The 25923-nt window shown below is 55.0% G+C and overlaps 1 protein-coding gene across 1 annotated transcript; it reads left to right on the forward strand.

Annotated features, from left to right (window-relative positions):
* Positions 1 to 1191: 1191 nt before the first annotated feature.
* HSPB8 (heat shock protein family B (small) member 8) lies at positions 1192 to 6568 on the forward strand. Its single transcript, XM_049805553.1, has 4 exons — positions 1192 to 1458; positions 2649 to 3327; positions 4464 to 4527; positions 5798 to 6568. The coding sequence occupies exons 2-4, from the start codon at positions 2949 to 2951 to the stop codon at positions 5955 to 5957; spliced, it is 603 nt and encodes a 200-aa protein (XP_049661510.1). The 5' UTR covers positions 1192 to 1458; positions 2649 to 2948; the 3' UTR covers positions 5958 to 6568.
* The last annotated feature ends 19355 nt before the right edge of the window (positions 6569 to 25923 follow it).

The following is a 25923-nucleotide window of genomic DNA, read 5'->3' on the forward strand; positions in this document are numbered from 1 at the left end:
TCCCTGCTGGGTCAGGCTTTCGCTGCCCTTTGCCAGGCACTTTGGATCCTCCTGCCCCGTTCAGGCGCTGGTAGCCCAAGCCAGAAATGCAGCTGGAGGTCACCGTTTTGGCTCGCTGGTGCTCTCCTCGGCGCCGTCCCCTTCCCTGCCTGCACAGCCCTCGCCCCAAGCCCCGCACGGTGCTCCCACGTTGCAGGGTCCCACCGCGGTCACCTCCTCGGCCGTCTTGGCAGGAGCCAGGACGTTCCCCTGTGAGCGACTGGGCGGTGGGGACTCTCCGGCACCCCAGATGATGCCACTTACCCTGGGGTGCTCCCCTGGACTGGCTGGAAGTCCCACAGGGGAGCAGTAGCACTGGACCAGGTCCCCACGCTGTTCCCAGTAGGGCTCAGATGGGCGCCCAGGAAGGGTCCGGCCGCAGCACGGACAAATCCTGGGGACATGGGGCAGCGTCCCCAGGTCACTCGGAGGCGAAGGGAGGCTGCGAGGCCACTTTGCTCCCCCCAGAGCTGGTGTCATGGGGCCGGCTCGGCGGCAGGAGGCAGCCTGGAGATTTGGAGTGACAACAGGAGCTAAATTGGGATGGCCCAGAGAGGGCGAGAGCCGGCAGCAGTGTGACTAATCGGGATAAACAAGGCGACAGGGAGGATTCCTGTCAGGGGAGGGAGGATGGCCCAGAGCTACGCGGGGAAACGTGGGACTGGAGATGTTGGGAGGTTCCTGGAAACACGGCAGGATCTTGGGACTGCCTGAAACTTCTTCGGAGCTCATTCCCCCTCTCCCTGTTGGCCATTGTTTGCCCAAGCGGGTGCAAAAGTGGGTGCTGGGGTGATCCCACTTTCTGGCCAAGGTGAGAGGTGCCCAGCCGAGCTCCGTGTGCGGCGATGTCCCCCAGGAGACCCTGCTGTCACCCTCGGGCAGCCCCCAGCCGGGCAGGGGCAGCGGGGCAAGACGAGGGGATGGGGGGGATGCTCTGCCCCTCCACCGGCAGCTGCTTCCCTGCACCCAGGGGTGCTCAGCTGGCACCTGGGACCTCACCTTGATCCCCAGGGAGACCTCCGTGATGCCCAGCTGACCCCACACATGGAGGGGATGAAGGTGCTGGGCACGGGGGAGCAGCCCTGCTCCGCGCCAAGGAGAGGCAGCTCCCTCCCCCAGCGATGCTGCGTGGGTGCAGCGTGATTAATGCCGTCAGAGTGACCAGTGGCTGAATCGCTGCGCGGCCTGTGCTGCATTAAAGTCTTCCTGCTGTAATTAATTCCATCAAGTCTATTAGAAAAATTGCAGATGCTGGAGAGAAGGAGCATGAGGCAGAGCCAGGAGGGAGGATGCGGCATGAGGAAGTGGTCCTGTATCCAGCATGACCCTCGCTGATGACATCCCATCCTCCGGCGCATCCCATCGCCCACCCGAGCCGTGCCTGGACCACCTCCGTGGGGAGCCCCTCTTTGCCACCAGGTACCCCCCAGCTTGCACGGTTGGGGCCGTGTCGCCCAGGTGGATGCTTGCCGGCAGCTCACCCGCCACCGCCGCCGCCGCCGCCGCCGCCGCACCTCTTCCCACGGCGCGCTGCTTGCTCCCCGCTGCTGCCCTGTAATTAGCCCTGCCGCCGCGCGGCTGTGATTACCGCCTCGCCCTGCCCGCGCACGGCAATTGCGGCAGGGCCTGGGCACGCGGTGGGGTGAGGAGGAGGAAGAGGAGGAGGAGGGCGAGGAGGAGGCGGGTGCTGAGAAGCGCCCCAAGGACCCTGCCCGACCTGCTGCCCGGGGTCCCTCTCCTTCCCGCGGTTAGGGGACGTTTCTCCGGGCCCGACCGGTGAAGGCGGCCGAGGAAGAAGGGCCGGAGAGGGACATCCCTCGGACCACGACTTTCCTCCTGCATCCCGCAGTCCCGCTCGCACCCGGGCTCCGTGGGCAGCCCCGGGTGGCTGAGGTGCTGCTGGCCACCAAAAGGGGTCCGTCCCCTGCCCCAGCAATCCCCCAAACACCCACCCGTGGGGTCCCAGTGCCCTCACGGCGCCGTGCTAGGGGTGCCACCGGTGACCCATTTCCCAGAACGGTGGGTTGCTCAGTGGCGAGGGGACACGTGGCTTTACAGTGAGGGGAGCATCCTGGCCCAGCCCAACCGAGGAGGGTTATTTTTAAGAGGTGACACTGGGGTGAAAGCAGCTGGGCCTGAGCTCGGGGGCTATTTTGGGCGGGTGGGCTGGGCGTAGGGTGGCGGGAGGGGGCGGCGGGGGCTGGGGCAGCTGCCGAAACACCGTGGCCCTGCGGCAGCCGGGATCCTTGGGCTGGCGGGAGAGGTCAGCTGCCGCAGCCCAGATTCTCCACGGCTGTTTCATCCTCTCCAAAATACTCGGCTGACAGGGCAGGAATTGCAAAACACACGCCCCCCCCCCCCCGCCTCCCAAATCCAATAAATAGCACTCGCCCGGCAGCCGGAAGGTTAGAGAAGTTTCTCGGCTCCGAGCTCAGGCATTTATTGCAGCTCTCGCCCGGGAGTGGCAGGCAAAGTCGCACATAAAGTGCTGGGGAGCAAGAGGGAAGAGATAAGCTTTTTAATCTCGGGATATTCGTTGTTGGGGGTTTTTTTTTCCCCTCTCCCACTGAGAAGTTTTATTTTCTTCTCCCGGGTCCCTGGGATCACAGCCAGACAGGAAGCATTTTCTCGCGGCCAGAGAGCTCCCTCCGTCCTTCCTGCGCTCCTCCGGCTCCCGGTGATTCAGCTCTGAATTGATTTTCTCTGTCGTCCTTCACCTGGTGCCGGGGAAGGAGGGGACCATCCCCGCGGCTCCCACCCGCAGCCGCACGATCCCGTCCCGCCTGGAGTGGATGCGTCTCCTCCGGGACAGGCTCCCCGGGCAAGTTTGCAGCCAGGAGCGGCCGCATAGAGGCTGAAGCTCTGTGGGAGAGCCCCGGGGACGCGCTCGGACCCCTCCGAAGAAAGCCATGGCCGACAGCCAGATGCCCTTCTCCTGCCATTACCCCAGCAGACGCAGCATCCGCGACCCTTTCCGGGAGCCCGGCTTGACCTCGCGCCTGCTGGACGATGATTTCGGCATGTCGCCCTTCCCCGGGGACCTGACGGCGGACTGGCCCGACTGGGCTCGACCCCGGCTTACCACTACCTGGCCGGGTCCCCTACGTGCCGGCATGGCCCGAGCCTCCACCATGGCCCCCGGTTACGGTTCCCGTTTCGGGGGGTACCCCGAGAGCCGCAGCCCCGTGCCTTTTCCCCGCGAGCCCTGGAAGGTGTGCGTCAACGTGCACAGCTTCAAACCCGAGGAGCTGACGGTCAAAACCAAGGATGGCTACGTTGAGGTGTCAGGTGAGAGTGAAGGTACCGGGGAGGAGAAGGACGGGACACGAAAAGCAGCTGGTCCTGCCCTGTCCGTGCCAGCTCAAGAAATTGCTGTGAAATGCAAAAAATCACCTTTATTTTAAGCCAGCGACGGCAGCCCCGTGGTCGTGAGCAGGGCCAGGGCTGCGGCACGGCTTTTGGGCAGTTTGGGGATGCCAGGGGGGGACCTGGCTCAGAAGCCGCGGTGGTTTGCTGCAAAAATGAAAAGGACGAGCCTCCTTTGGGGTAAATCTCCCCGCTTTCCGCCCTGGCCAGCCGGGGAGGCACTGCTGTGGCCGGCAGCACCCTGCAGCGAGCTGCCAAGAGGGGCCCCAGCTTGGCTCGGTTAATTATAGCCAGGGTGAGGCCAGCGCGGAGGGAGATTCCCTTTAAAGGGACCGAGAGAGAGGCAGCTCTGGTGCTGGGAAGAGAGGGGCAGCCGCCCCATGGCCCCCACCCCAACCCAGCCCCAAGAGACCCCAGCCTGGGGACGAGCCGGCCAGAAGAACATCCCTAAAAATTCAATTAATGGTAAAGACAGTGGGTGCGGGGTGTGCCGCATCTGGGGTGCCCACGGACACCCAGCCCCGAGCATCCTTTCAGCCCTACACCGACATCCCGCGTTACCCCCAAGTGCCCCAAGGAGGGGCTGGGGGCTGCCACGCAGCATGGCCCTGGGTATTTATTTGGGGCTCACGGCATCACCAGGGGGGGAAAACACAGGTCGGGGGGGTCCAGGCAGCTGCTGGTGTGGTTTTTAACTTCAGAGATGCTCCAGGCACAGGGACCCCCAGCCTGACAGCACGGTGGAGGGGAGCCCAGCCAGAGGAGCGGGACAAGGGGGAACGCTGCCACCTCCAAAGGTTTTATTACTTTTGGGGACTTTTTCTTAAGCCCCAGCTCTTGGCGGGCTGCGAGACCCCAGGCTCTGGCTGGAAATATGGGTGTGCTGTGTCCGGCATCTCCTTCTTCACTCCCTGAGCTCTCCCCAGAGGGAAGGGTTTGCACCGGCAAAGGCAGACGACTCCTCTGCAAACTTTCCTGTTGGGTTTTGTTGTTGTTTGTTGGGGAAAAAAATAATCTCCCGGTGAGATGGTGACGTGGGGTGTTGCCCTTCCCTGCAGGCAAACACGAGGAGCAGCAGGTGGAAGGAGGGATTGTCTCCAAGAACTTCACCAAGAAAATCCAGTAGGTACCAGCCGGCCCTGGGCTGTCCCCCCACCGAAGGGGCTGGGATGCAGGGGGGGGGGGGGGGGGAACGGGGGACGGGGCTGCCACATCCCCTTAACCAGCACCCAAATGTCGCTAGCCTGCTGTGGGACCCCAGGTCGCAGGCGGCACGGGGATGCCACCGGCGGCGAAGGGCTGAGCTTTGCCAGTCCCCACGCACAGGCTCGCACACGCAGGGACTCCTGCGCCTGTTTTCACCCCCCCCCCCCCCCCAAAATCTGCCCTTTTGCAGCAACGCGCCTGGCTGGTTCAGGCCACATGGTGATTTCCCGAGGGAGGTAAAAGAGAAGGAGGTCTTTTTCTGGGTGCTTTGTCAGTCTCCTCCGGGCCCGGGGCTGCGTTTGGAGCCAGCCGGGATGCAGGGAGCAGGAGGGGTGCAAGGAGCCAGGCTCATGGTGCCAGCACATCGCCCCGGCGTTCAGCAGGGCACGATGGGCTGACACCATCGTCCGCCTCAAAATACATCCCTGCGTGTGAATGTAAATATCTCTCTCTCTCTATCTGAATGATGTCAATTAGATTGCTATCGCGTTGACTCACCGCGATGGCTCACTTTGGCAACAACAACGGGAAAGGGCAGGGAGGAAAGGCGAGTCCGGAGGCAGGCGAGCCCCGACCGCAGCGCTTCACCCGTGCGGGGGCCAGACCCCCCAGCCACAGGGCTTGCGGGGTTAACCGGGAGAAACAGCAAAGCCCAGGGCATGGGAAGGGTTTCCTCGGCTGGCAGCAGCTCAGCTTTGCTTTTCCACCCCAAAGGAGCCCTGTGCATCCCAAACTCCCGTGGGAAAGCTGGGGCGAGCACCACGCTCCCTCCTGCTCGGCGCTGGGCAGCCGCGGTGGCTCCTTTTACGGGCAAGGCTCGCGGCTGACGCGGGCTGCGGCACGACGATGATTTACTCCCGCTTTTGCAGAAGCCCGGGCGGCACAAGCGGCGGGTGACATCCCGTCAAACACATCTGCCAGCGAGATTAAACAGAGCGCCCACAGGGGCCAGACCGGCCAGGAGGCCGCTTTAAATATCCCCAGCGCATTCCCGGGTGCTGCAGTAATAACAGAGGCTTTGCCGAAACCCCTCGCCGGGGCTGCTGGCTCGGCATCGGTGGTTCCCCACGTACCGGGGATCCTGCGTGGGCTTCCCAAGGCTCGACGTCCACCAGGGATGCGGCACGCTGCGAGCCGGCAGCGGAGCCGGCTCCTAAACCGTCTCATCTCTCCTTCCCTCCCGCAGGCTGCCCTACGAGGTGGACCCCATCACGGTCTTCGCCTCTTTGTCGCCGGAGGGGCTGCTGATCATCGAGGCACCCCAGATCCCCCCCTACCAGCCGTACAGCGAGGGCGGCTGCAGCAGCGAGATCCCCGTCGAGACCCAGGAGCCCACCTGTGCCTGACCGGCCACCCGCATCCCTCCCGCACCCCGGCATCCCTCCATCCCTCTCTCCTGTCCCCCCTTCCCGGACCCCCGCTTCCCCGGTCCCCTGCGGCACGGCGTCCCGACAGCCTCCGGCAAGGGTGATGGGTGCCGCTCGCAGGGACGGCAGCACCCGCCACCCCGCAGGGGGACCAAGAGAGCCGGGGCACGCGCGCTGGGTGCCAGGCCACTGTTCCCGAGGGCTTTCTAGCGGTCCGAGGCGCCGGTAGAGATTTCGTGCCCGTGGGGCTGAGCAGAACAGACGTCCTCGTTATGGTTATTTTTCGCTCCGAGGCGCTCCGACGGGATATTTATAACGATAGCAAAAAAAGGGCCCTTTTTTGTCTAAAATTGATGTGGAATCCCATAGCCATGTGTCTTTTCCTCCTCCGTGGGTTGGGTTTTTTTTTTAAACTACATCTCTGCAAAGGACGCACGTCCGGCGGCGGAGCTTGACGGCACGGCCTCCGTCCTGAGAAACGCAAACTGTCCGCGTGGCTTGAACATTGGTTTTGGTTTTGTTTTTTTTTTTTTTTTTTCTTTTTTTCCAAAGAGAATTTGTGCTTTTACTTGTCAGACTTGAGGAATAAAACCCAGTTGATGTTCTTAGCCTCCGCTTGTCTCGGCTGAGCCCGGCGGGGAGGGCGCAGGGCTGCGGGAGGGCGGCAGGGACGAGTGGGGATGCCACCCTGTGCCATCTCCTAGCCCAACATGGGGTCCTCCCCATGGGGAGAAGGAGAAGAGAGATGTGTGTGGATGTTTGCACTGATGGGCAGCTGAAGCATTTGCTCAAGGCTTTTCTGCCGCCTGTGAATGCCGAGTCCCGGCTAACGCTGTGCTTGGGAGGCACCGAGCCCGGCGAGGACCACGGGCTCATCCTTTCCTTACCCTCTTGATGGGTTGAGAACGTTTTTCCTGCTTGGGGATGCTAAATCAGCCTCTAAGCTGGGAAAGTTGGGTTTGCACCATCCCCATTTCCGTCTCACCCTGCCAGCTCCCCACCGGCAGCTCCGCAGGGAAGCACTTCCCAGCTAATTCACTGGCAGAGGTAACGGCAAATGGTTTCTGCTGGACTCTGGACACAGCCTTAAAACCATTCCCGGGGGCAAAGCACCGGGTAAGATTTGTTCGCATGCTGCAATGCCCAGGGTCGACAAAGCAGAGGTGCTGCTGGGCGGCAGGAGTTTTTCGATGGATCTGCGTGGCACCTGGACCGGGCACCCGGTTTTCCATGCCACCAGGACCTCAGAGTTAAAAATACAACCTCACATGCTTCGCTCCGTCTCATTTGGGATGCAGTTACCAACAACAGCCCCATCACGTGCTGTAAACCCCGGCCCCAGCGCTCGGGGGCCACGATGGTACCCGTACTCCAGGTCACAGAGGGGAACCGGAGGGCTCTCGCCCTGGTTTTGTATATTATATTTAATTTTCAACAGTTGTGATGAACCCTGGACCCCCAGGCGGTGCACAACACCCCCGTGCCTGTCGGCAGGAGCCAGCCCCGGGCTCAGCCATGACAGCTCTGCCAGGCGCAGCTGTGAGCACAGCAATTTTTATGAATAAAATATAATCCTTGAAATGTAATACCGACACCAGGATGGAAAGCAAAAAAGTCATGAGTCACAGCTCCAGCCCTGTGTCCTCATGCCACTTGGAGCCGTCGTGTCCCGTAGGTGACAGCTCTCCAGCACAAACTGTCCCTCCTCTTCCTCGCCCCTACAAAGAAGATTTACTTTTTTTCAGTCTTTTGAAAAAACATCCCCAGCCCCACAGAAGCGAGTGGCTCTGACCGTGCACCCCACGAGGAGTCCCCCGAGCAGGGCTGCAGGCACAGGGGACCAGCTACAATTCTGCTGGGGGCTGCAGGGGGGAAATTAGGCACAGCTGAGCCCCTCTCCCACCCCAGGGTATATGGGGATGTCCCCAGGCTGCAGCTGTACCAGTGCTGGGGCAAAGGGAATTCCAGGCTCAACTTTGGGGCTGCAGCACAGGTAAGGGCTGCTGTAGTCAGATGATGGCTCCCAGCTTTCCTTCCTGCTGATTGTGCAGTTTGGGGGAAGATTTTTTTTTTTTTTTCTTTAATCACTTTCTGTTTTATTTGGTTCTGCTTTCTGATTAATTCCTTAATAACGTCTTATAAAGACTGTCGTAAGATGCATTAGCAATAATTTCTTAATGGCTGAGGTTGGCATTGGCAATTAGCACTAAGGACCTCTTACACAAGCAGTGTGCTTTGTGCTTAGACCTGTGCAGCCAGCGGCTTCTCAAGCTGTTGGATTGTCTGGAGTATCATATACTAATGAAATAATTGTAAATGGAGATCTGCTTTTTTTTTTTTTTTTTTTTTCTCTTTTTTTTTTTTTTTAAAGCATGACCTCATTATTGAAGTGAAGGAGGTTTTAAAAACTGTGATCTCTACTGGTGTTTCTGCAAATGGAAAAATAAGTTTGGAAACACTGGGGCATTTCTGCATCAGTATCTCCCCTCTGTGTCTGAGGAGCATGGGTGGGAAATGTGAGTTTCTGGGGTACCAGGGTGCTGCAGAGCCAGGGCCAGCGGGGAGCGGGAGCCGTTTACTCATCCTCAGCCTGCGCGTGAGATAACGGCTTGAAGCCATTAGATCTGTAACGTGACGCTGTAACGGCCACTCCGCCAATTATATTACATTTCATGGGTTTATAGCAATTACACTGCATCGGGTGGTGTCATAACACATTACGGTTTATAGCTTAATATCGGCTCTAACAGGGAGATGCTGTGCGCGGGACGTGGCTGCGGGCGAGCATCCTCGGGGTGGGGAGGAGCGGGTCTCCCATGGATCTGACCCCAGGGCTGGCCAAGGGGGCTCGGGAGGGACTGAGACCAGGGGATGTGCATTTTGGGAGCCCTCTCGCAGGCGGGAGAAGGGGCAGGATTGTGTTTATCAGCAATTCACCTTGTACGGGGCACTCCAGCCACAGTAGCACCTCTCCGCTGGCTGTGTCCAAATCGCTCCGGGAGGCCAGTGCTCCCTTATTTCTCCTTCTGGAGCCGTGTTAGGCTTATCAATATCCACGTCATCCAAAGCCAAATGATTTTTACTGCTGAAGGAGGCAGAGGAGCCATCCTAATCAGCCCTTTCAAATCCTGCTCTCGGAGCAATGCCGATGCTGCTGGCACGGGGCCCTGCCCCTGGCCGGGGAGGAGAGAGGAGCAGATGTTTGAAAGATTTTCTTTTTTTTTTTCTTTCTAATAAATCAGTTCTGATAAAATACACGATCGCATCTGAAAGGGGCTGGTGTAATTAAGCAGTCAGATGCTGGGCAATTTACATTAGGCTCTCTGTTGCCAACGTGTGCCTTGCTTCCCCGGGCAGCAGCCGGAGCAAGGAGCGTGAGGGATGTGCCTGCTCCAGGGAGAGGAGATGCTGGGGTCGGCGCTGAGCTCGGAAATCCAGCAGCTCCTGATGCATCTCAGGACCAGGAGCTTGGAAGCTCGGCTCTAAGCCCTGGCAAAGCTCTCCTGGGCAGCCGGAGGGAAATGCAGGTGGTCCGTGCGGTCTTTTTTTTTTTTGGGGAAAGATTTTTCTAGCTTCTTCGCAGTGGTGATCCCTCCTGCAGCACAAGCGGGTGATTCCCAGTGCTGCAGACAGGGAGCTGGGATGGGCTGATGGGGAGGGCTCGAGGCTGGGAATTTAGGACCGTGAGATAAGGGGAAACTGGGAAACTGGCTCAGCACCATGAGATAAGGGGGCTGCATCATGGGAAACTGGCCTCGGGGGACCCGCCACCCCAACCAGCAGAAGGGCTGAAGGACGTGAAGAGATAAGGATAAGGTCACCGGAGCCCTGGGAGAGCTCGCCAGCAGGAGGATTGGTTTGCAGGAGGCTGAATAAACCTCTTGGCCGTGTCCTGCTGCTGAGGGGCCTCTGCCAGCACCACCGGCCCTCGGTAAAGCAGGGGCACGGGCCAGCGGGGCTGAGCAGTTTCTGAGCACCAGTTTACACCCCACTGGGGCCGGGCTGGGCGAGCACGTGGCTCTTCACGGGGCACCGGCTCCCAACCTGTCCCAGAGGATTTATTTTCCTAAAAAGGAAGCAAAAGCTGAATTGATTTATTTTGGTTGGCAGCATGTGGGTAAATAATCCACAAGAAGCTCCAGAGCTGTCCAGAAACACCAGGCATCTCCAGAGGCCCGGTTTCTTCTCCTAGAAGAACTGGGTTGGTCTTATTTTCTGACTCCCCAGCTCCTGTGGCAGGAGCCGGCTCGTGCCCGGGCAGAGCCGTGGCCAGCGGCCAGCACAGCAGCTCCCAAACCTGTATCCAGCTCTGTTCTGGGCAAGCATCGCTTTTGCATCCATCCATCCGTGCCCGTGGCTCGGGACATGCTTCTCGCTGGCTCGCCCTGCGGAGATGCACTTGATGTCTCTCGCTTGCTCCCGGCTGTTGGATCATGCTGAGGGGTCCTCGGGTGGCCACAGAGACCCTTTTTTTGGCTGATGGGGATGTTTGTGTTTTCCAGCCGCTCCGGGAGCCGCTCTGAGCCGCACATGTGCCATGGGCATGCAGAGGCTCAGCTTGTTTTCCTCCAGCATCCCCCCGGTGCTGCAGTCCTCCCTTTGACACCCCCACCCCCCTCCCAAGGCGATGTGCAGCTCTTCAGGCTCTCGCTTGGCAGCTGGGTCTTATTCCTGCAGATTATCTATCTAGGTTTGCACAGAGGGGTTGATACAACGCTTCTGGGTGTTTTTTCCTTCCGAGAGTCCTCTGGAGCATCCCTGGCTCCCTGAGGGTTTCTCACACAAACCTGGGCCCCTTTGGTACAAGCCAGTTCCTTTTTCCCCCAGAGAATATCCTGTAACCATCCAGGTGTTTCTCTGCTAAAGTCGAGGTCATTTGGGGTTTTTCGTGTTTCTCTTTGGGAGTTTCTCTTCTGTTGGAGATTTTGCTTTGTTGTGATTTTGGTCTCTACTTTGCAAAGCAAATATCATCTGCTTTATTTTGGGTGTCTCCAATGGGAAGACTTTGCCACACGATGGCTGAGGGGACATAGAAGCGAAAACTTTCTTTTTCTCTAATGAAAGAACTTAGTGTCATAGAAATAACCCACTCTGGCTGACCAGACGGCCTTTCTGTCTCTTAAATCAAAGGCCGGGAAGTTCAGCAGGAGCTCCTGGCCACGAACCGGCACGACCACCCCTGGGAGCAGACCAAGAAGTTTCCTGAAGCTTTGCCCATCCCAGTAGAGAGAAAGGGAGGATAAACCTCTGTAGATAAAGCAATGCCGGTGGGATAAACCTCTGTAGATAAAGCAATGCCGATGGGACGTTACAGCGTTGTGTTTTGGATGCTTCTGCCCGTACCCATCTCGGAAGGGGACTGGGGGTGCTTTGAGGCTCAAGGCCGGTGACCCCCACCAGCAGCACGGCCCCTGCGGGTGGACAGTGTGGGTGACCGTGGGGTTAAGCATCACTAACCCCTTCACGGAGCAGCAGCTGCCTCCGGGCACTGTGACATCTTGTAGCCATGAATTCCTCCCTCGAATAATGAGCTGTAGCTGGAGGGAAGGAGAGTTTTCTTCTATTTGTTTTCTTTTGTCAATCTTTAAACCCGGTTGCAAACGCTGCTGGTAATTAAGGGCCGTCTTGCCATTAGGGTGATGTGCTGAAGTGCAACCTCCTGCTCCCAGCCAGATGCTCCACAGCAAGCCCATCCTGGAGGAGAGGCAAATTTTGTCTTCATTTTCTTCTTTCATATTGCAACAAAAAGCTTCCTATCCTAGGTGGCCTTGGAAATCTCTCCTTATTAAAGACCTCCTTGAAACGTATTATAACAGCCAAGGAGGGTGGTTATGAAGCACAAAAAGCCTGCGGAAGAGCTCATTAAAACAATAAATTACAACTAATTAGAATAAATCAAGCTAAATCATCTCCAGCGTGAAGGTAAAATGAGGTGTGAGTGAGGGTTTTTAATATGGCTGGTGCTAATCCCAGGCTCCTCTTTAAAGTGATGGTGAGTCCTGCTGCAGCGACGATCCCGCTGCTGGGACCGGGGCAGAAAACAGACCCAGACAAAGGCGAGGGGAAAGCGGAGCTAATGGGATTTTTAATTGTTTCCTGATCTGAGCTGCCTCTCTGTAATTGCAGTGGGTTTGGGGGTAGTGCAGCATCTGCAGTGGCTCACAGAGGGGCAGGCACAGGTTGAGGTGCTTGGGTTTGCTCACTTTGGGTTTTTTTCCTCTTTAATTTGCGATGTGCAAAGTGGCTGTGGGGTTTTGTTCCTCCCTGTCATATCACTTCATCACGCGCAGCCACAGCTAAATGACTTCTCTGCATAATTAGCGGTGAGATCATCACGACCGCCTTGGCTTGGAGTCATTTCTCCTCCGATCTCCAAAGAGCTGCTAAACACAAGGGAGAGGAGGGAGGTGCGTGTGGGGAGACGGCAGGATGGGTGCCCTGCTTATGCCCAGGCAGCCCCAGAGATGGGTGCTGGAGGGGGACACCTTGGACCCCTGCACCAGCTAAGGGAGGTTTGGGAGATCTTGCTGTCCTCCTCAATGACAACGCTCGAGCCGAAGGTCCCAGGAAGCAAAGACCAGCATCACCAGCCTGACCCATGGCGAGGAAGGGGCTCACCACCAGCGGGGCGCTGGGGAAAGCCTTCTGCAATGTGTTAAACGCCCACGTAGGACATCATTGACCAGAAGGTCTTTGAGCTGCCAAAGCAAAAGGTTTCCTGCTGAAATGAGTGAACCGCTTCTGAAAGCACCTGGAAGTGGGCTCAGCTCTTGAGAACGCGGAGCCCAGAGCCAGCACCGGCGCTGGTGCCACAGCCAAGGTCAGTGGTAACGCTGCTGAGAGAGCATGGCTTGAGCCTTCCTGCCGGCTGCTTCCCTCCAAGGGGTGAGCACTACTGCCAGTGCTGGAGAAATGTATTAGTTTCATTAAGCTTAAATGATTAGCTCCAGGTCTTGATAATGATGCTTAATGGATCTAATATTTTTTTGGTGATTATGCTGTTGTATACAGCGGTGTATATCATTAATAACCTTCTTCAGACCTCCTTGCTTTCACTGTCACTAATTATGTTCAAGCCCTTCTTATGCCTAAGCCCAATTAGCTGCCTATAAAGAGGCTTTAACCCATGAAGAATGCCCGGCTGTGCCGGGAGGCAGATGCTGATGTCTTGGGTTACTGGGCAGAAGAATGCTGGGATTTGGCCCCAGGAGCCATGGGCTGGATCCTGCAGGGTGGTCAGGGCAGCCACGGTGGTTGCTTCTTTCTGCAGGAGGTGGTGGAAAGCCTCGGGGCAGCTCTGCTCTGTTTAAAACCCCTTTCTCAGTCACCTCGAGTTCTAGAAGGGGGGTTGACAGCAGCCAGGGCTGCCCCACGCCCCAGGTTTTATCACCTATTGGTGTCCAAAGGGAGATGATGGACAGTAGGAGAAGGTGGTGAAGTCAAACACCGCTCACTGTTTTTCCCAGGGGGTGATAATGAACACATCAAGGATTCAGTGTTTTCTCAGGGAAGGTCTACCTAAACCCGGGACTCTCCTGTTATCGCTAGATCAAACCTGTGTGGTCCTGATGCTGGATGCAGCTGGGTGGAAGAAGGAGCATTGCCTCCGTCTCCAAACTCTCCCTGAAATGTGCTGTCGCCCTTGGGAGGAGTAACCAGGCTTGGCTGCTTCTCTGCTCCTCCCTGTCCGTGCCTCCTTCCCATCCCCCTGCGTGTTGATTAATCCATTAGGATTAACCTCTCTTTAACTCCTTGATTAGCTGCATTTTAAAACTCCATTTGTTTTCCTTTTTCCATCAAGCCAGAGCCAAAAAAAGAGGCCAATTTGCAGCGATACTGATTTACTGCAATTTCTGAAAATCAGGGTGAGCGCTGGGAAGGCGTGCTCGGCATTTCAACTCCTCCCCGGCGAGCTGCAAGAGGCTCCCTCCGGCAGGAGCCAACTTTGGGAAGAACGTGACAGAAACAGCACCTACCTGAGTTCCCAGGGCTGTTTTCTGTTGGTATCGGTGCAAACCTGGACGATGCATCCTGCATTTCAAGGACTGAAAATGTCCTGGCCCCTACCTCGGGGAAACTGAGGCCCTCATGAAGCGACACGCATGGGCTAGCGAGGCTGATCCTTAGCCCTTAGGATGGCTTTTTGGTCCCCTGGGGACATCCATTTCTCCACTCAAAATGTCCTTGACTTCCCTGAACTGCGCACTGCAGGAATTTCTCAAGATGGGGCTTCGTGTTTTAGGATCACACGGGGCAGTAACTTCATCGTTTGGCCTCATCCAGACCTGATTTGCCAGGTGTAGACCCAGTCCTGGGTTTACTGAACCTGAGTTCAGCCCATGACCTCGGTGAGCTGCCAGACCCCTCCAGAGTCCAGGGGTGTCTGACGACAAAAGCTTTGCCCTTCTGTGCTGGGAGCTTGGCTTGGCTTTGCCTGCGAAGCTGGGGCAGCTGCCTTCCTCTGCCATGCAGGAGCCACGTGGGGAAAAAAAACGTTAATATCTTCAAAACCAAGCAAACCCACTGGATTTGAAACAAAATCTCCACCTGTCTTTCCCTTCCCAGTGTGTCTCCTGGGAAGGAGTGACTCCCTCTCCATGCCCAGGGCTGTCTCAGGGAGCGGCCAGTCGCCGCGTGTCCCATCTCTTGTTGGGCACAGATCATCCCCTTGATGAACTGGCTGCTCCAGAGTCATTCCTGCTGTATTTATGTGATCATTAAGCTTTAAGGCGACTAACGCTAACCACCCGCTGACCTGCGCTAACCCTTCAATTCATTCTTCAGTCACTTCTCTGGCTGTGAATCAATGTCTGAGCTCGGGCGCTTTCAGAAGCGGTCGGTGGGGCTGGAGGGGAGCGGCACGCCGGGATGCACGGAGGCTCTGACTCTCCCTGTCCCTCCTTGGCAGAGGGACAAACAGCTTTCACAAGGCTGGAGAAATTGGCTGAGCTGTGTTTCACTGGCCATAGGAGTTTGCCCCATGATTAGGGGATCCGCTTATGCAGGCAGGGGTTGAGGGTCTAGCCCAGACCTCAGCAAAGCCAAGGCTTAGAGCTGGGATCTGGAGTGTTTTTCTCACCTGGCCGATAGCTGGGACCAAGGGCCAGCTGAGAGTCTCCCCTGGGGCTGGGGCACTGAAGGAGACGGCTTGTGCTGGTACCAAAACCCCTCTCCTATGGAGGTGGATTTTGGGGTTGGCTGTCTGCAAGGAGCAGCTTTCCTTGCAGCGGTTTGGGGTATCTAAGAAGAGCTGAGTGCAGCAGGGACATCACTAGAACCCTTCTCTTCCAGGCTGCCCACTTGCAGGATGCTTATAAGTGACCTTTGAGATTTCTCTAAAGTTTTGGAGTAGCTCAATGTGTTTCTAAGCTATTTTGGAGCACTTGAGTGGGAAATACGTGTCATGCACACGTTGACCTGTGTGCACCCATATGCAACAGCCTGTGGGTTCAAGTGTTTAGGAAAGCAGGTTCAAAGCTCTGCAAGGGAATCTTCTTCCCATTACTGAAGCAAAACAAGGCAAAATCAAGCAGAGGGCTTTGCCTCACAGGACTGCGGTGCCCGAAGCTGGGCTCGCCTGTACGGGTCGTGTTGAAACTAGGAAAGTCTCTTGGGAGCTGTCTGTAACCTGTCAAAATATATTATAAGCTGCAGTTGAGGTTTTAAAAGCTTCACATTGATGCACAATTTAGGGGAAGCTTCTTGCATTTCTATAGCTATACAACAAGATTTTCTGAAATTGCAATGATATGAGAAAATGTCTTTTAAAGTGGCACCCAGATGGCAGGAGGAAATTGTGCTGTTCGAATTCTCTTCAGATAAATTGAAGCTAAAGGGACGCTAAAAATTTTATAGGTTTTTTTTTTCCCCCCCTTCCACCACCTGCTACTGAAACCACACAAGAGGAGTCATCAACAGAGCAAGTGAGATCCTTACGGTGTACCGCTTAAGAAACGGCCTCATCTCAATCCTGCATATGACGGCAATTAACACTGAGAGATCCCCAAACCTGGCAGTGTCAAGTCTGGGCTCCTCACCTCCTCCTCTGCAGAGGCTGGGGAGCAGGAGAGGTTGCAGGATTCGGGTTCCTCGGGACCTTTGTGTGACCACGGCGTGAGCCCAGAGCAACGCGGGAGAGGCTGTCGGACCCAGCAGAGCGACAGCTCTGGGGATGTGCGCGAGATGCTGCTCCTCAGAATAAGCCTCGCCATAAAATTAAGAGTCCAGGTCAATGCAGGCAACCTTTGTGGTAACAAACCTCCCTACCCGCTCCCTGGGAAGGTGGCTTTCAGGGCTGGGATTTCTGCGGCAGGGGGGGGGGGGGGGGGTTGCCCAAGCCCATTTCTAAGCAAAGAGAAAAGAATCGTAGGCAAACGCCGAGTGTCAGGGCTCAGCCTTGGGGTTTGCAGTGTAAGCGAGATGCAATGGCTGGAGCTGTATTTCTCTTTGGAAAGCTACCTCCCCCAGGATGCATAGATTCCCAAATGTAAGAATGAAGCATTTGGCTATAAATTTACCCTAACGCCAGCCATCCCCAGGGCTGTGCTGCTTTTGGGACAGACTCTGTCCCCCTGGCTTTGAGATGATGCTGTGGAGCCTCCCTGGCATCATTCTGTGGGGCAGCAGGCATTTATCTCGCAGGATTTTTTTCTTTTTCCCCCTCCTTGGTATTCACAAGCAAGCAGCATTTTAGCTCCTGAGCTAAATATGTCACTTTGTCTTGTAGTGGCTGCCAGGTTTTAAAATGCTGGCAACTTGCGAAAGCACTGAGAGGACAAATGCCAATAGTTACGCACCCGTCTTTACTCAAGGAAGAACTGGGCTTTGTGGCTTTTTGTTTTTGTTTTGAAAGTAAAATTAGTGTGTTTACCCCTGTGGTTTACTTAAGCTGTTAGTCATGGCAAAAGAAACATGTGCGGGCTGGTTTGTCTCCTCTGACCGGTCTCGCTTCTCTGGGGTGGGCTGGGGTGCTCAGGGGAGACCGTGAGCAATAGCAGCAAATATGCAAACATTGTTGTGTTGCCTCCCAGGAGAATGTGCTGGGGATGACAGGAGAGCAGCACCGGAGCTCTCGGGAAGCCTTTTCCCTGTCCGTACCTCCCTCCTGGCTCGTGCCGGCAAACACCGATGGGGCAAGAAGCCATGGTGCCTGAGCAGAAACTGCTGGGTGAGAAACTGCTGCTTTAGCCCCGTTCAAGCCTGGTCTGCGTGGGGCAGCTGTCCCTTCAGCCCATCTCCGGGCAAGCTTTTTTTTTTTTACGTACACATTGTGGCAGATGGGTCCATCCAGCAGGCAGGGTGAAGCTCCCGATGGGTGGTGAGATGTCTTTGTGCGTAAAGTGAAATGGAGGTCGCAGGTGGGGCATGTTGCTGTGGTTTTTTCCAGTGTAGCGGAGCACTTCCCAGCTGGGATCTGGCTTAAGTTTTGGGAGAAGAGATCTTGGGTGAGATCCCAGCAGTTATTTCAATGGACTGAGCCCGCAGGGAGCACCTGCTCGCCAGCAGCATGGGCTTTCCAACACCCAGCAGAGCTGCAGAAAGCCGTGAGGGCTGGGGCTAGGTATTTTTAAACAACCTTGGCCGGGCAGGCTTTGCCAGAGCGCTGCCTTTTCTTGTTATCTCTTCCTGCAATTACAGAATGATTCAGTGACAGCTATCCTGCGGTTTAATGCAAGAAGCTTCCTGCAGGTACGGTGTGTGTAACACACAGCAATGCTTTCTGATATGACACGGTACTGTCTCGTGTTATCACAGCTTGAGATGTTCAGCAAATAATCCGAATCTTTCCTTCAAACGCCAGGTTATTTTGGAGGGGGGTAGTCATATTACCTATTATACTCGTGAAAACAGATAATAATAGTAATACCATTTGGTGGAGCGCTGTTAATGCAACAAGGCTGTCACTTGTCACCAACAATGCTGTGTGTGGCAGCCTGTTAAAAAGAAAGTCAAAACAAGGCTGGCAGCAGCCAGCCTGAGCGCATCGCCGTTGCTGCCAGGGCTCTGCGAGCACGATTGTGTTTCCTCCATGCCGGAGCCGGCAAGGATGTTCTGTACCGCAGAGCTATGCTGGTTTGGCTGGTGCAGCCCATGACGCACTCGCCGGTAGGGCAGTGGTGGTGTCCTGGCGTGCTGTGGCTCGTAGGGACACCGGCAGCGCTACCCCAGGTCTCACGTTCATGAGTCGTCGTCTTGTTTTTGGCAGAGATGCTCGCCCCGAGCTGGGCTGAGCCTGCCCTTGCCGCCCGCCTGTCTTGCTGTGTGAGCTCGCTCCCTCCTGAATCCATGTGCTGCTTAGAGGCTGGTCTTGTCCGATGGATCCCAGATTTCTGTTGGGGTCAGTGGATGCTAAATCCGTCCCATGGGATGTGCGGGGTGCAGAAGGAGCGGTGGGCGTGTGAGCCCCTCAGCTTTCATCCCGCAGGATGGGCAGATGCTGCATCACCCCGATGCCCGGGCACAGCATCGGCTTGTGGCTGGTGGTACCGGGCACTCATCTTTCTCCCCGCTCTTTCCTTTAAAAAGGATATTTCAAATGTAAAAGCAATGTGAAGACAGACAGTTACACGTCTGGAAATGTATCATGAATGTAATAAGGGTATGAGAAGGTTTTTGTAGGAATTAATCTCCACTGTATTTGCTCCACAGCGAGCCGTAAACTTTGCAGGGTCACAAAAGTATCTTATTTTTTCTCTTGAGGAATTTCAGCACTAACCCAGTGCATGCTTCCCCCAGCTGCTGCCCCGTTCTTCGTTAGGGGCTTCAGAACCCGCCCATAAGCAGAGCCTGCTGTGGGCGGGAGGATGCTCGCTGCATCCGCAACGAGAGCCACAGCAAAACCCTCCCCAAGCCTCAACAACTTCAGCATTTTCTTTTTATAATGGAATGGAGAACAGAAAGATCTGCAGAAGTGAAATGTCTCTCTCAAATCATCAGGTTATTTTTATGTGCATCTATATTTTCTTATGTGTGTGTAAATAACTCCCCCACATGCATACTTTTATCTCAAGGAGTGAAATAAAAATAGCTGGAGATTGAAAGGGGAGCAGGCGAGGGGGCGGTTGTGCTTTTCGGAAGACTCCCTTCAAGGTTCGGAAACGGCGAAGCTGTGGTGATAACGTGATCTGACAAAACCTCAGCTTCTCCAGGCCTGTGAGGAATGGTGTTAATGAAAGAGATCTTAATGACTTTCCCTCTACGTTTCAATTTATTCTAACAAGCCGCAGCCAGGAGCGCAGACTCAGTGTTGCACTTGAGGAAGTTTTGACAAGCTCCGAGGAGCCGACTGCACGCATGCCGGGAATTGCTGCTCAGGGGCTCGGAAAAATAACCCCCATCCCGCAGATGCAGGGATGGTACGGAGGGATCCACCGCCTCTCTGGGCTGATGGCAGCGCTTGCTTTGCCTTCTCCAGCCACGGAGCCCGGCTGTTTTCCCATGCCAAGCCCCAGCCCTGCTCCTCTTTCCAAACCTTCCTGGTCGGCAAGCCCAGGTTGGGCAAGTCACAGGGGAGATGCTGCGTGATGCTGGAGGAGAAGAGGAATGTGCTGCAGCTTGGTACAGATGTTGTATAGGGTCTTATTTCATTTCTTCCCTCCTCTAAGTAGGACAGCAGCAAGGAGAGATTTCTGACAGCTTGAGCTTTGCGAAGAGGGGAGGAAATTTCCTTAGGGAACGCAAAAAGGGGAGGGTTATGTGGTCTGGCAAAGCTGGTGCTGCACAACCCAGAGCCTTGCGTGCCTCAGCTTAGGATCATTCATTGCCACTGCTTCTTTTTTTTTTTTTTTTTTTTTTTTTTTATAACAAAAGAAGGGTTATGAAATACTTTGATGTGGGAAGCTGTGTGGCTGGATGGCAGCGTGCATGGGACAGGGTGACGTTTGTCTGGGCTGGGCCCCTCTGACCCTCAGCACCAAAGAGCCAGAGCGTGTTTGGCAGGACGGGACATATCCAGTGCCCATCACGGCGCTGGAGCTCAAACTACACCAGCTGAACTTTGGCCGAAGCCTTGCCCTCAGAAATAAAACCATCGTGTCTAATAATACCCGGGCTGTAACCTGCTCCCGGCGAGCCTCTGCCAGCTGCTGCGGACGAGTCATCGAGACGCAGCATCGTGCAAAGTCACCGTCCCTGTCCTCACTGGCGGCGCTGAGGTCCCATGGGACATGCATGTCCCCTCTCCCAGCTGTTCCCTTGGGGTCCTTATGGGGGTGGGAGTAACCAGACCTGGCATGGGTAAAGTCGCCTCCTCCTCCTCCTCCACTTCGGGAAAATGCTGGGAGGATTTCTAAATGCCTCCATTTGGCAGCTAATCCCCACCATCCCAGTAACACGCTGGAAGTTGATCTGAAGAAAGTTCAAGGCTTCTGTCCCTATAAATTGCATTGTTGATCATCGTCCCCTGTACAGCATCTCCCAGCTGCTGCTGATCTCCGATCTATTAATCCCCAGCAAGGCTGGTGCTGGGTGCAGGTGGGAGATGATGTGTTGAGAAAAGCTGAATAAATTATCATTATTCTTTTCTTGTAACCTACCTGGCTCCCACAACGCCCATGCTGCACCCTGCCATGGTCCCAGTATCAAAGCAAGTGCTGGGGTGTTGGCACAGGGACCCAGGCAACCCCCAAATGGCTTCTGCAATCATTTGTGCCTTCGGTGTTCCGTGCATGGGCCTGTATGCTGGGGGAGTTTACAGGTAATGTCTGGCAAAGGCACGTTGTTTTTAAAGCCAGCTCCTGGGGGGGTTGGCAATGTCCCACGAACCTCTTGCTGAGCTAGTTCCTGGCAGTCACAGAGGTGGGACAGCATGGTGAGGGGCAGCATGGCCTTTGGTAGCAAAGCATTGCCCAGCTCCAAGCTTTGGGCACAGGTTTGCACGGTGCACTGAATTCCAGAGCTGCTTTTGGTCCAGAGCAGCTCTGGTTGCTGTCATCAGGGCTGGTCAGACCGTGGCCAAGCTGCCGGGTGCAGTTTTGGTGGTGGCCTCTCCCCGTTGACAGCCGGAGCTGTTCCCTCTGTAGCAAAGCTGTTGTCAGTGCAAATGTAAGTCATTTGTTTGGGGGTCTTTTTGCAAAAACGACTTTCTCAGCAGCGCCTTCTTCCCATGGCAGAGGGCGAAGCCCTGCCACGGTGGGAGGAAAGCAGGCAACAATCGGGTTTTGGCTCTTTTGGCAAGCGGCAGCATCCCTTTCCCCTCCTCACCCACGTTGCATCGGCGCTGTGAAGACACTTCTCGTTTAAATGGTGTGTGCCCACAGCTCCTCTGAGTCACAGTTGTTAGCAGAAATCTCATACTTCTTCATTTTTTTTCAAGTACAAATGTCTTTGGAAAAGGGCATTAAATAAAACACTTGACTGAGGTCCCAGTGGTGACTAATTCCCATGGTACGCCCCGCTCCAGAGTTAATCCTGCTGAGCTCACTGCAGGCTGGGGGTTTGCAGAGATCCTTGCAGGCAGAGGAGCAAAGAAAAAGCTGAACATTGCACAAGAAGAGCTTGAAAGGGGCAGGCGCTGGCTGTGGCGGTGGCACGGTGGGGACAAATGCCAGCACCCTCCCTCTGGATGCTGGCATTTCCTGGGGAGCGCTTCGGTGTGAGCTGTGCAAAGCATGGGGTGTATCAAAACCTAAAGCTTCTTGCCCAAAAGTTGCTGGAAAGGTTTGAGGAAGGGGGAAAACCCCTCTCCGTGGAAGAGCTAGGAGGGGATTTTGCCCCAGCAGAGACGTTCCCTGTCAAGGAGGTGGCAGCTTGGAGGACTCAAAAAAGGCGACTGTAAATCTGTATTTGTAAACATGCTGCCTCCCACCAAACAAAAACTGGCAAACCCAGAGCTCTGCTGAACAATTAACCCTCCCAAGCACACCTTCCAGGCACCTTGTGAACACCCAACACCCAAATCACACAAAAGCCCCCGCGGCTGCAGCAGCAATGCTGGGGAGAACCAGTAACCACCCGGGGACCCCAGTGCCAAACCACAGCCCCCAGCAAACCTTCCCTGTAAGTCCCTCTGGGCTCAGAGGAGACGGATAAGCGCGAATGTCCCGAGGGGCAGGATGGGACTGTTGGTGGGACCGACCTCGCCATGCAGCCAGAGCCGAGCGCTGCCGTTGCTCTGTGCCGGATGGCTCTGCACAGCCACGCCGGCCACCTCCGCAAAACAACCCCGGCTTTGTTTGCTGCTTGGGTACCAGCTGAAAACACAATCTTTGTAGGGGACTTTTGCAAGATGAAGCAGCTCTTCCTCCAGCTCTGCTCTCCCCCTCTCTACCTTGAAAGCCCCAGGAGCTGCAGAGCAGGAGGCAGCCTGTGCGCACCGACGACGAAACGGCTGCAGGACTGGGCATAACTAATTAGAATCTCTATAAAATGACATCTATTTCCACAGATGGGAAGCTGCTTCCCCTTTTTATGGCTGCTTCAGTTAATTAGTTATCTCGGAGGTTGCATTTGCATTCCCGGCTTTGTGAAATACCCTTTTGTTAACTACTTTTCATATACTTTTATGAAGTCGGCCTCTGAAACGGGCTCATTTATCTCACCAGTGACAGGCTGAGAGGCTTGCCCAGAGCTGCGTGCCAGATGCCGGGATTGTAAAATAATGTTTGGCTTGTCTGGTGTTTGGAAAGGAGACAGAAGGTGCAGGGCTGCGAGAGGAAAGTCCCAGGCTGCTAAAGCCAAGGACTGGATCTTGACAACTTCTAAAAAAATGTCCGATCTGTTGCTTTTGGGCAGCTTGCAGGAGCCAGGGAGGATGCTCTTGTCACCAGCCCTGGGCTTGGATATCTCCATCCTCATCCGATGGGAGCGGGGTGTGAGCGTCCAATCTTCTCGAGCTTTATCTGCTGCATCCCTCTTCCAGCAGCGTTGGGTGTGTGCCTATCCCCGTGGGCAGGGAGGGCTCCTGGGGACCCCCCCCCCACGGCGCCGATCGGCGCCGTGGGGGGGGGTCCCCAGGAGCCCTCCCTGCCCACGGGGAGCCTGGGGACACCCTAAAGCCGCTGCTCCACCTGAGCCTGCTCCAGCCACTTTGCACACTTACCCTCCATTAGCGAGATTACGAGCAACAGCAGCGCTCATCGATCACCGTCATTATTGCTAGGAAATGTTTGCAAAATCAATGTTTCCTCTGTAGCGTAAGCAATCGGGGCTTTTGTTGGGCACGTTTCTGCCATAAAGAGTGGAAAAAGCTGGATAACTGCAAAATACGATGCAACAGATTTCCTCATTCCTGGCGGCACAGCTACCTTCTCTCTGTGCAAGCCTCTGCAAACACTTGAAGCAACCCAGCACGCTACGGCATGCACTGCAGTACGGGGCGGGGGGGGAACCTTCCCAGGCCACTTACATGTGTTTAGGGACCATGCGAGATGCCCGCAGGCGTTACTGCAGGTGATATTTCCATTTGCCTTCCCCTCGCACCTACTGTTCCGCACCGGTGATGCGTGAACATTGCTAAATGCCCAAAATAGGGCAGAGGAATTGGGCATGCGCTGCTGGTGGTGCTGGATTTGTGCTTTCAGCAGGTTCTGGTGCTTTATGCATTGTGGTCAGCGTGCTCGGGCCATGAAGCCCTACACTGGGGGGCCATGGCTGGGTGGGCTTGGCTGCTCTGGGGCATTTTCTAGGGACCCTGAGGGATGTTACGTTGAAAAAAGGGAATCCTGCCACGGGTTCAGCCATTCCTCCATTCCAGGAGAGTTTTTTTGGTGACGAGAAACCATACCTTTAAACTCAAACTTTGAAAATTCAGAGCACAGCCCAATTGTTGGGGAAGAAATAAAGCCCAAAATATGTAAATCTCTTTATTTTCTGCACCACTGAGTTTGTATTGGCCTGTTAGTTGACAGTCCTGAAGGTATCCGCTGGGATACAACTATTATACATCCAAACTGTCACAAATGGAAACATCGCTTTGAAAGACAAAGGGTAATTTATTGAGAAAAGGGTGTCATTTAGGTGGAAGGACGGAAGGAAGAGAGACAGTCGCTGCAGAACTGCCAAGAGAGAATACCAGATCCGCTGATAGTCAGGGAACAGCTTTGAATTTCCAAGGCTGCCCTTGAGGGATAAGAAAATAAAAGCTAAGGACAAAAAAAAAAAAAAAAAAAAAAAGAAGTCTTAAATACAGTGACAGCAGAAACCTGAAGGATCACAGTGAAAAATGAGACTTTCTCCTCTCTAACAATAACCGAGAAAAAGATAGCAATGTAATTTGTAAAAGCTGTTAAATTGCCACCAAAAATTGTAAGCTGGATGGAGAAATGACACAGAAGGAAAAAAGAAACAAATGCATACCTGTCGTTCCCAGAATATTGCTTGAAAATGGGACTAGATGATGAACAGGGTGGAGGAGAAATGGAGCTGAGGAAGGAAAGAGCTGGGAGAAGTCACCTAGCTCAGCTGGGTGACAGGAGCTGGTCACTACAAAAAGCTTTGCCTGGGAGCCTCTGTGGGCTGCAGGAGGAAAAAGGTTTGCGTGTCTTCAAAAACACAAACCCGTAGATCCCTCTTTTTTGTTTGATTCTGAATAATACATCCTCCTCTGTCTTGGAGGGAGCTTATTTATATGGAAATGACACTATGGAAATGACATTATGGAAATGGCCCCAAGGTCGGGGCTCCGGAGGGAACTTCTTGCCAGGAAGGGGTTTGCAGGATGGGCTCCCAGTGACAAACTTTGGGGGAAACAAATTGCAAACAGCATGATGGCCTTGTAGAAACCACCCAGGGTGAAAAGACCTCTGCAAGAACCTTGTCCCAAGCCGCCCATGGGGTGCGGGTGCCCACGTCAGCAGGATGGGGGAGCCTGGGTGCAAGGAGCAGGGTGGGAAGACCAAGAAAGACAAGGTGTCTCCAGCACCAGCAGGACATCGCCCTGCACACATCCACTCCAGGTCCTTCCCAGCCCCACTGGCCCCTGAGCACCCTGACAAAGCCAAGCGGCACTTTGCTTATTTTAAGGCCATTAAAAAATGGATCTGCTGGGGAAGCAGAGTGTGTTTTGGGCACAACTCCAGAGCGTTACAGCAGTAAAGCCTGCAGCCTGTGGGTGCGGGACGGCTCTCACATGCCCACCCTGATCCTCAGCAGCATTTGCAACATCTGGATTGACTCAAGTTAAATTATCAGAGGGTGCCGGGGGTGACATGTTGCAGCTGAGGTGCTCCTGCTCTAGGACCCCGAAGCCCCTGGCAGGTCTTAACCTGCTGCAGCCAAAGGTTGAGCTGAGGCTTCTCCAAATGCAAACCAATCAGCAAAACCAATCAAGCACTATTTTCTGATGCAAAAGCATTGCTGTATGGATGCAGAAGCACATTTTTAGGCATGAAGGCTGCTTCCAAATGCCACTTCTACATTTTTCACGTGGTGATTGTCTAGCAGATATTTCCCTTAAGTCCCCAGAGCTGAAATCCCGGTGCTAGATGAGATGTCAACATTTGTATTAGGGAAGTCATTGAAACTAGTTCTTTTTCTCAAATGTTTTAGTTGAAAACACGCTCGTACACGCAGGTACAACAAAAGCAGGTGCTCAGAGGGTCGTCATTACCAAATTGTGATCTTTCCTGTGGCTGTCTCAAACACTGGGTGTGGGAATATTTCTTTTCAGCTGGAAACATCTATGATTAAGCTGCAGCCAATGAGCAAAGTAGCAGAAATTGCATTTCCAGCTCCACAATTTAGCAGATCCATGTGTGAGCAGCCCTGGCCCCGACCCGTACATAGGTAGGCAGTTTCTCCTGAAAAACAAAGGAGCGCAAGACACCAGGTTTTGGGGAACAATTCAGCCTGCATAAAATATAAAGCTGGGGAGGAAAAGGAGGTGGGGGGAACCTTCCCAGCTGCAAATGTCCCCCACGTCCTCCTGCAGCCTCAGCACTGTGGAGCCCCACAGCTCCGCTTCTCGGGGTGCAGCTCACGGCTTCTGCCCTCTCATGTCTGGTCACAT

The sequence above is a fragment of the Accipiter gentilis genome, chromosome 7 (assembly GCF_929443795.1).
Source record: "Accipiter gentilis chromosome 7, bAccGen1.1, whole genome shotgun sequence".
Lineage (NCBI taxonomy): Eukaryota > Metazoa > Chordata > Aves > Accipitriformes > Accipitridae > Astur > Astur gentilis.

Excerpts from the sequence above, each read along its gene's own strand:
- HSPB8 (XM_049805553.1), top strand. The coding sequence starts at position 2,949 with ATGGCCGACAGCCAGATGCCCTTCTCCTGCCATTACCCCAGCAGACGC. Across the intron at positions 3,328-4,463 it reads TGGCTACGTTGAGGTGTCAG|GCAAACACGAGGAGCAGCAG; the intron begins GTGAGAGTGAAG and ends CCTTCCCTGCAG. Across the intron at positions 4,528-5,797 it reads AACTTCACCAAGAAAATCCA|GCTGCCCTACGAGGTGGACC; the intron begins GTAGGTACCAGC and ends TCCCTCCCGCAG.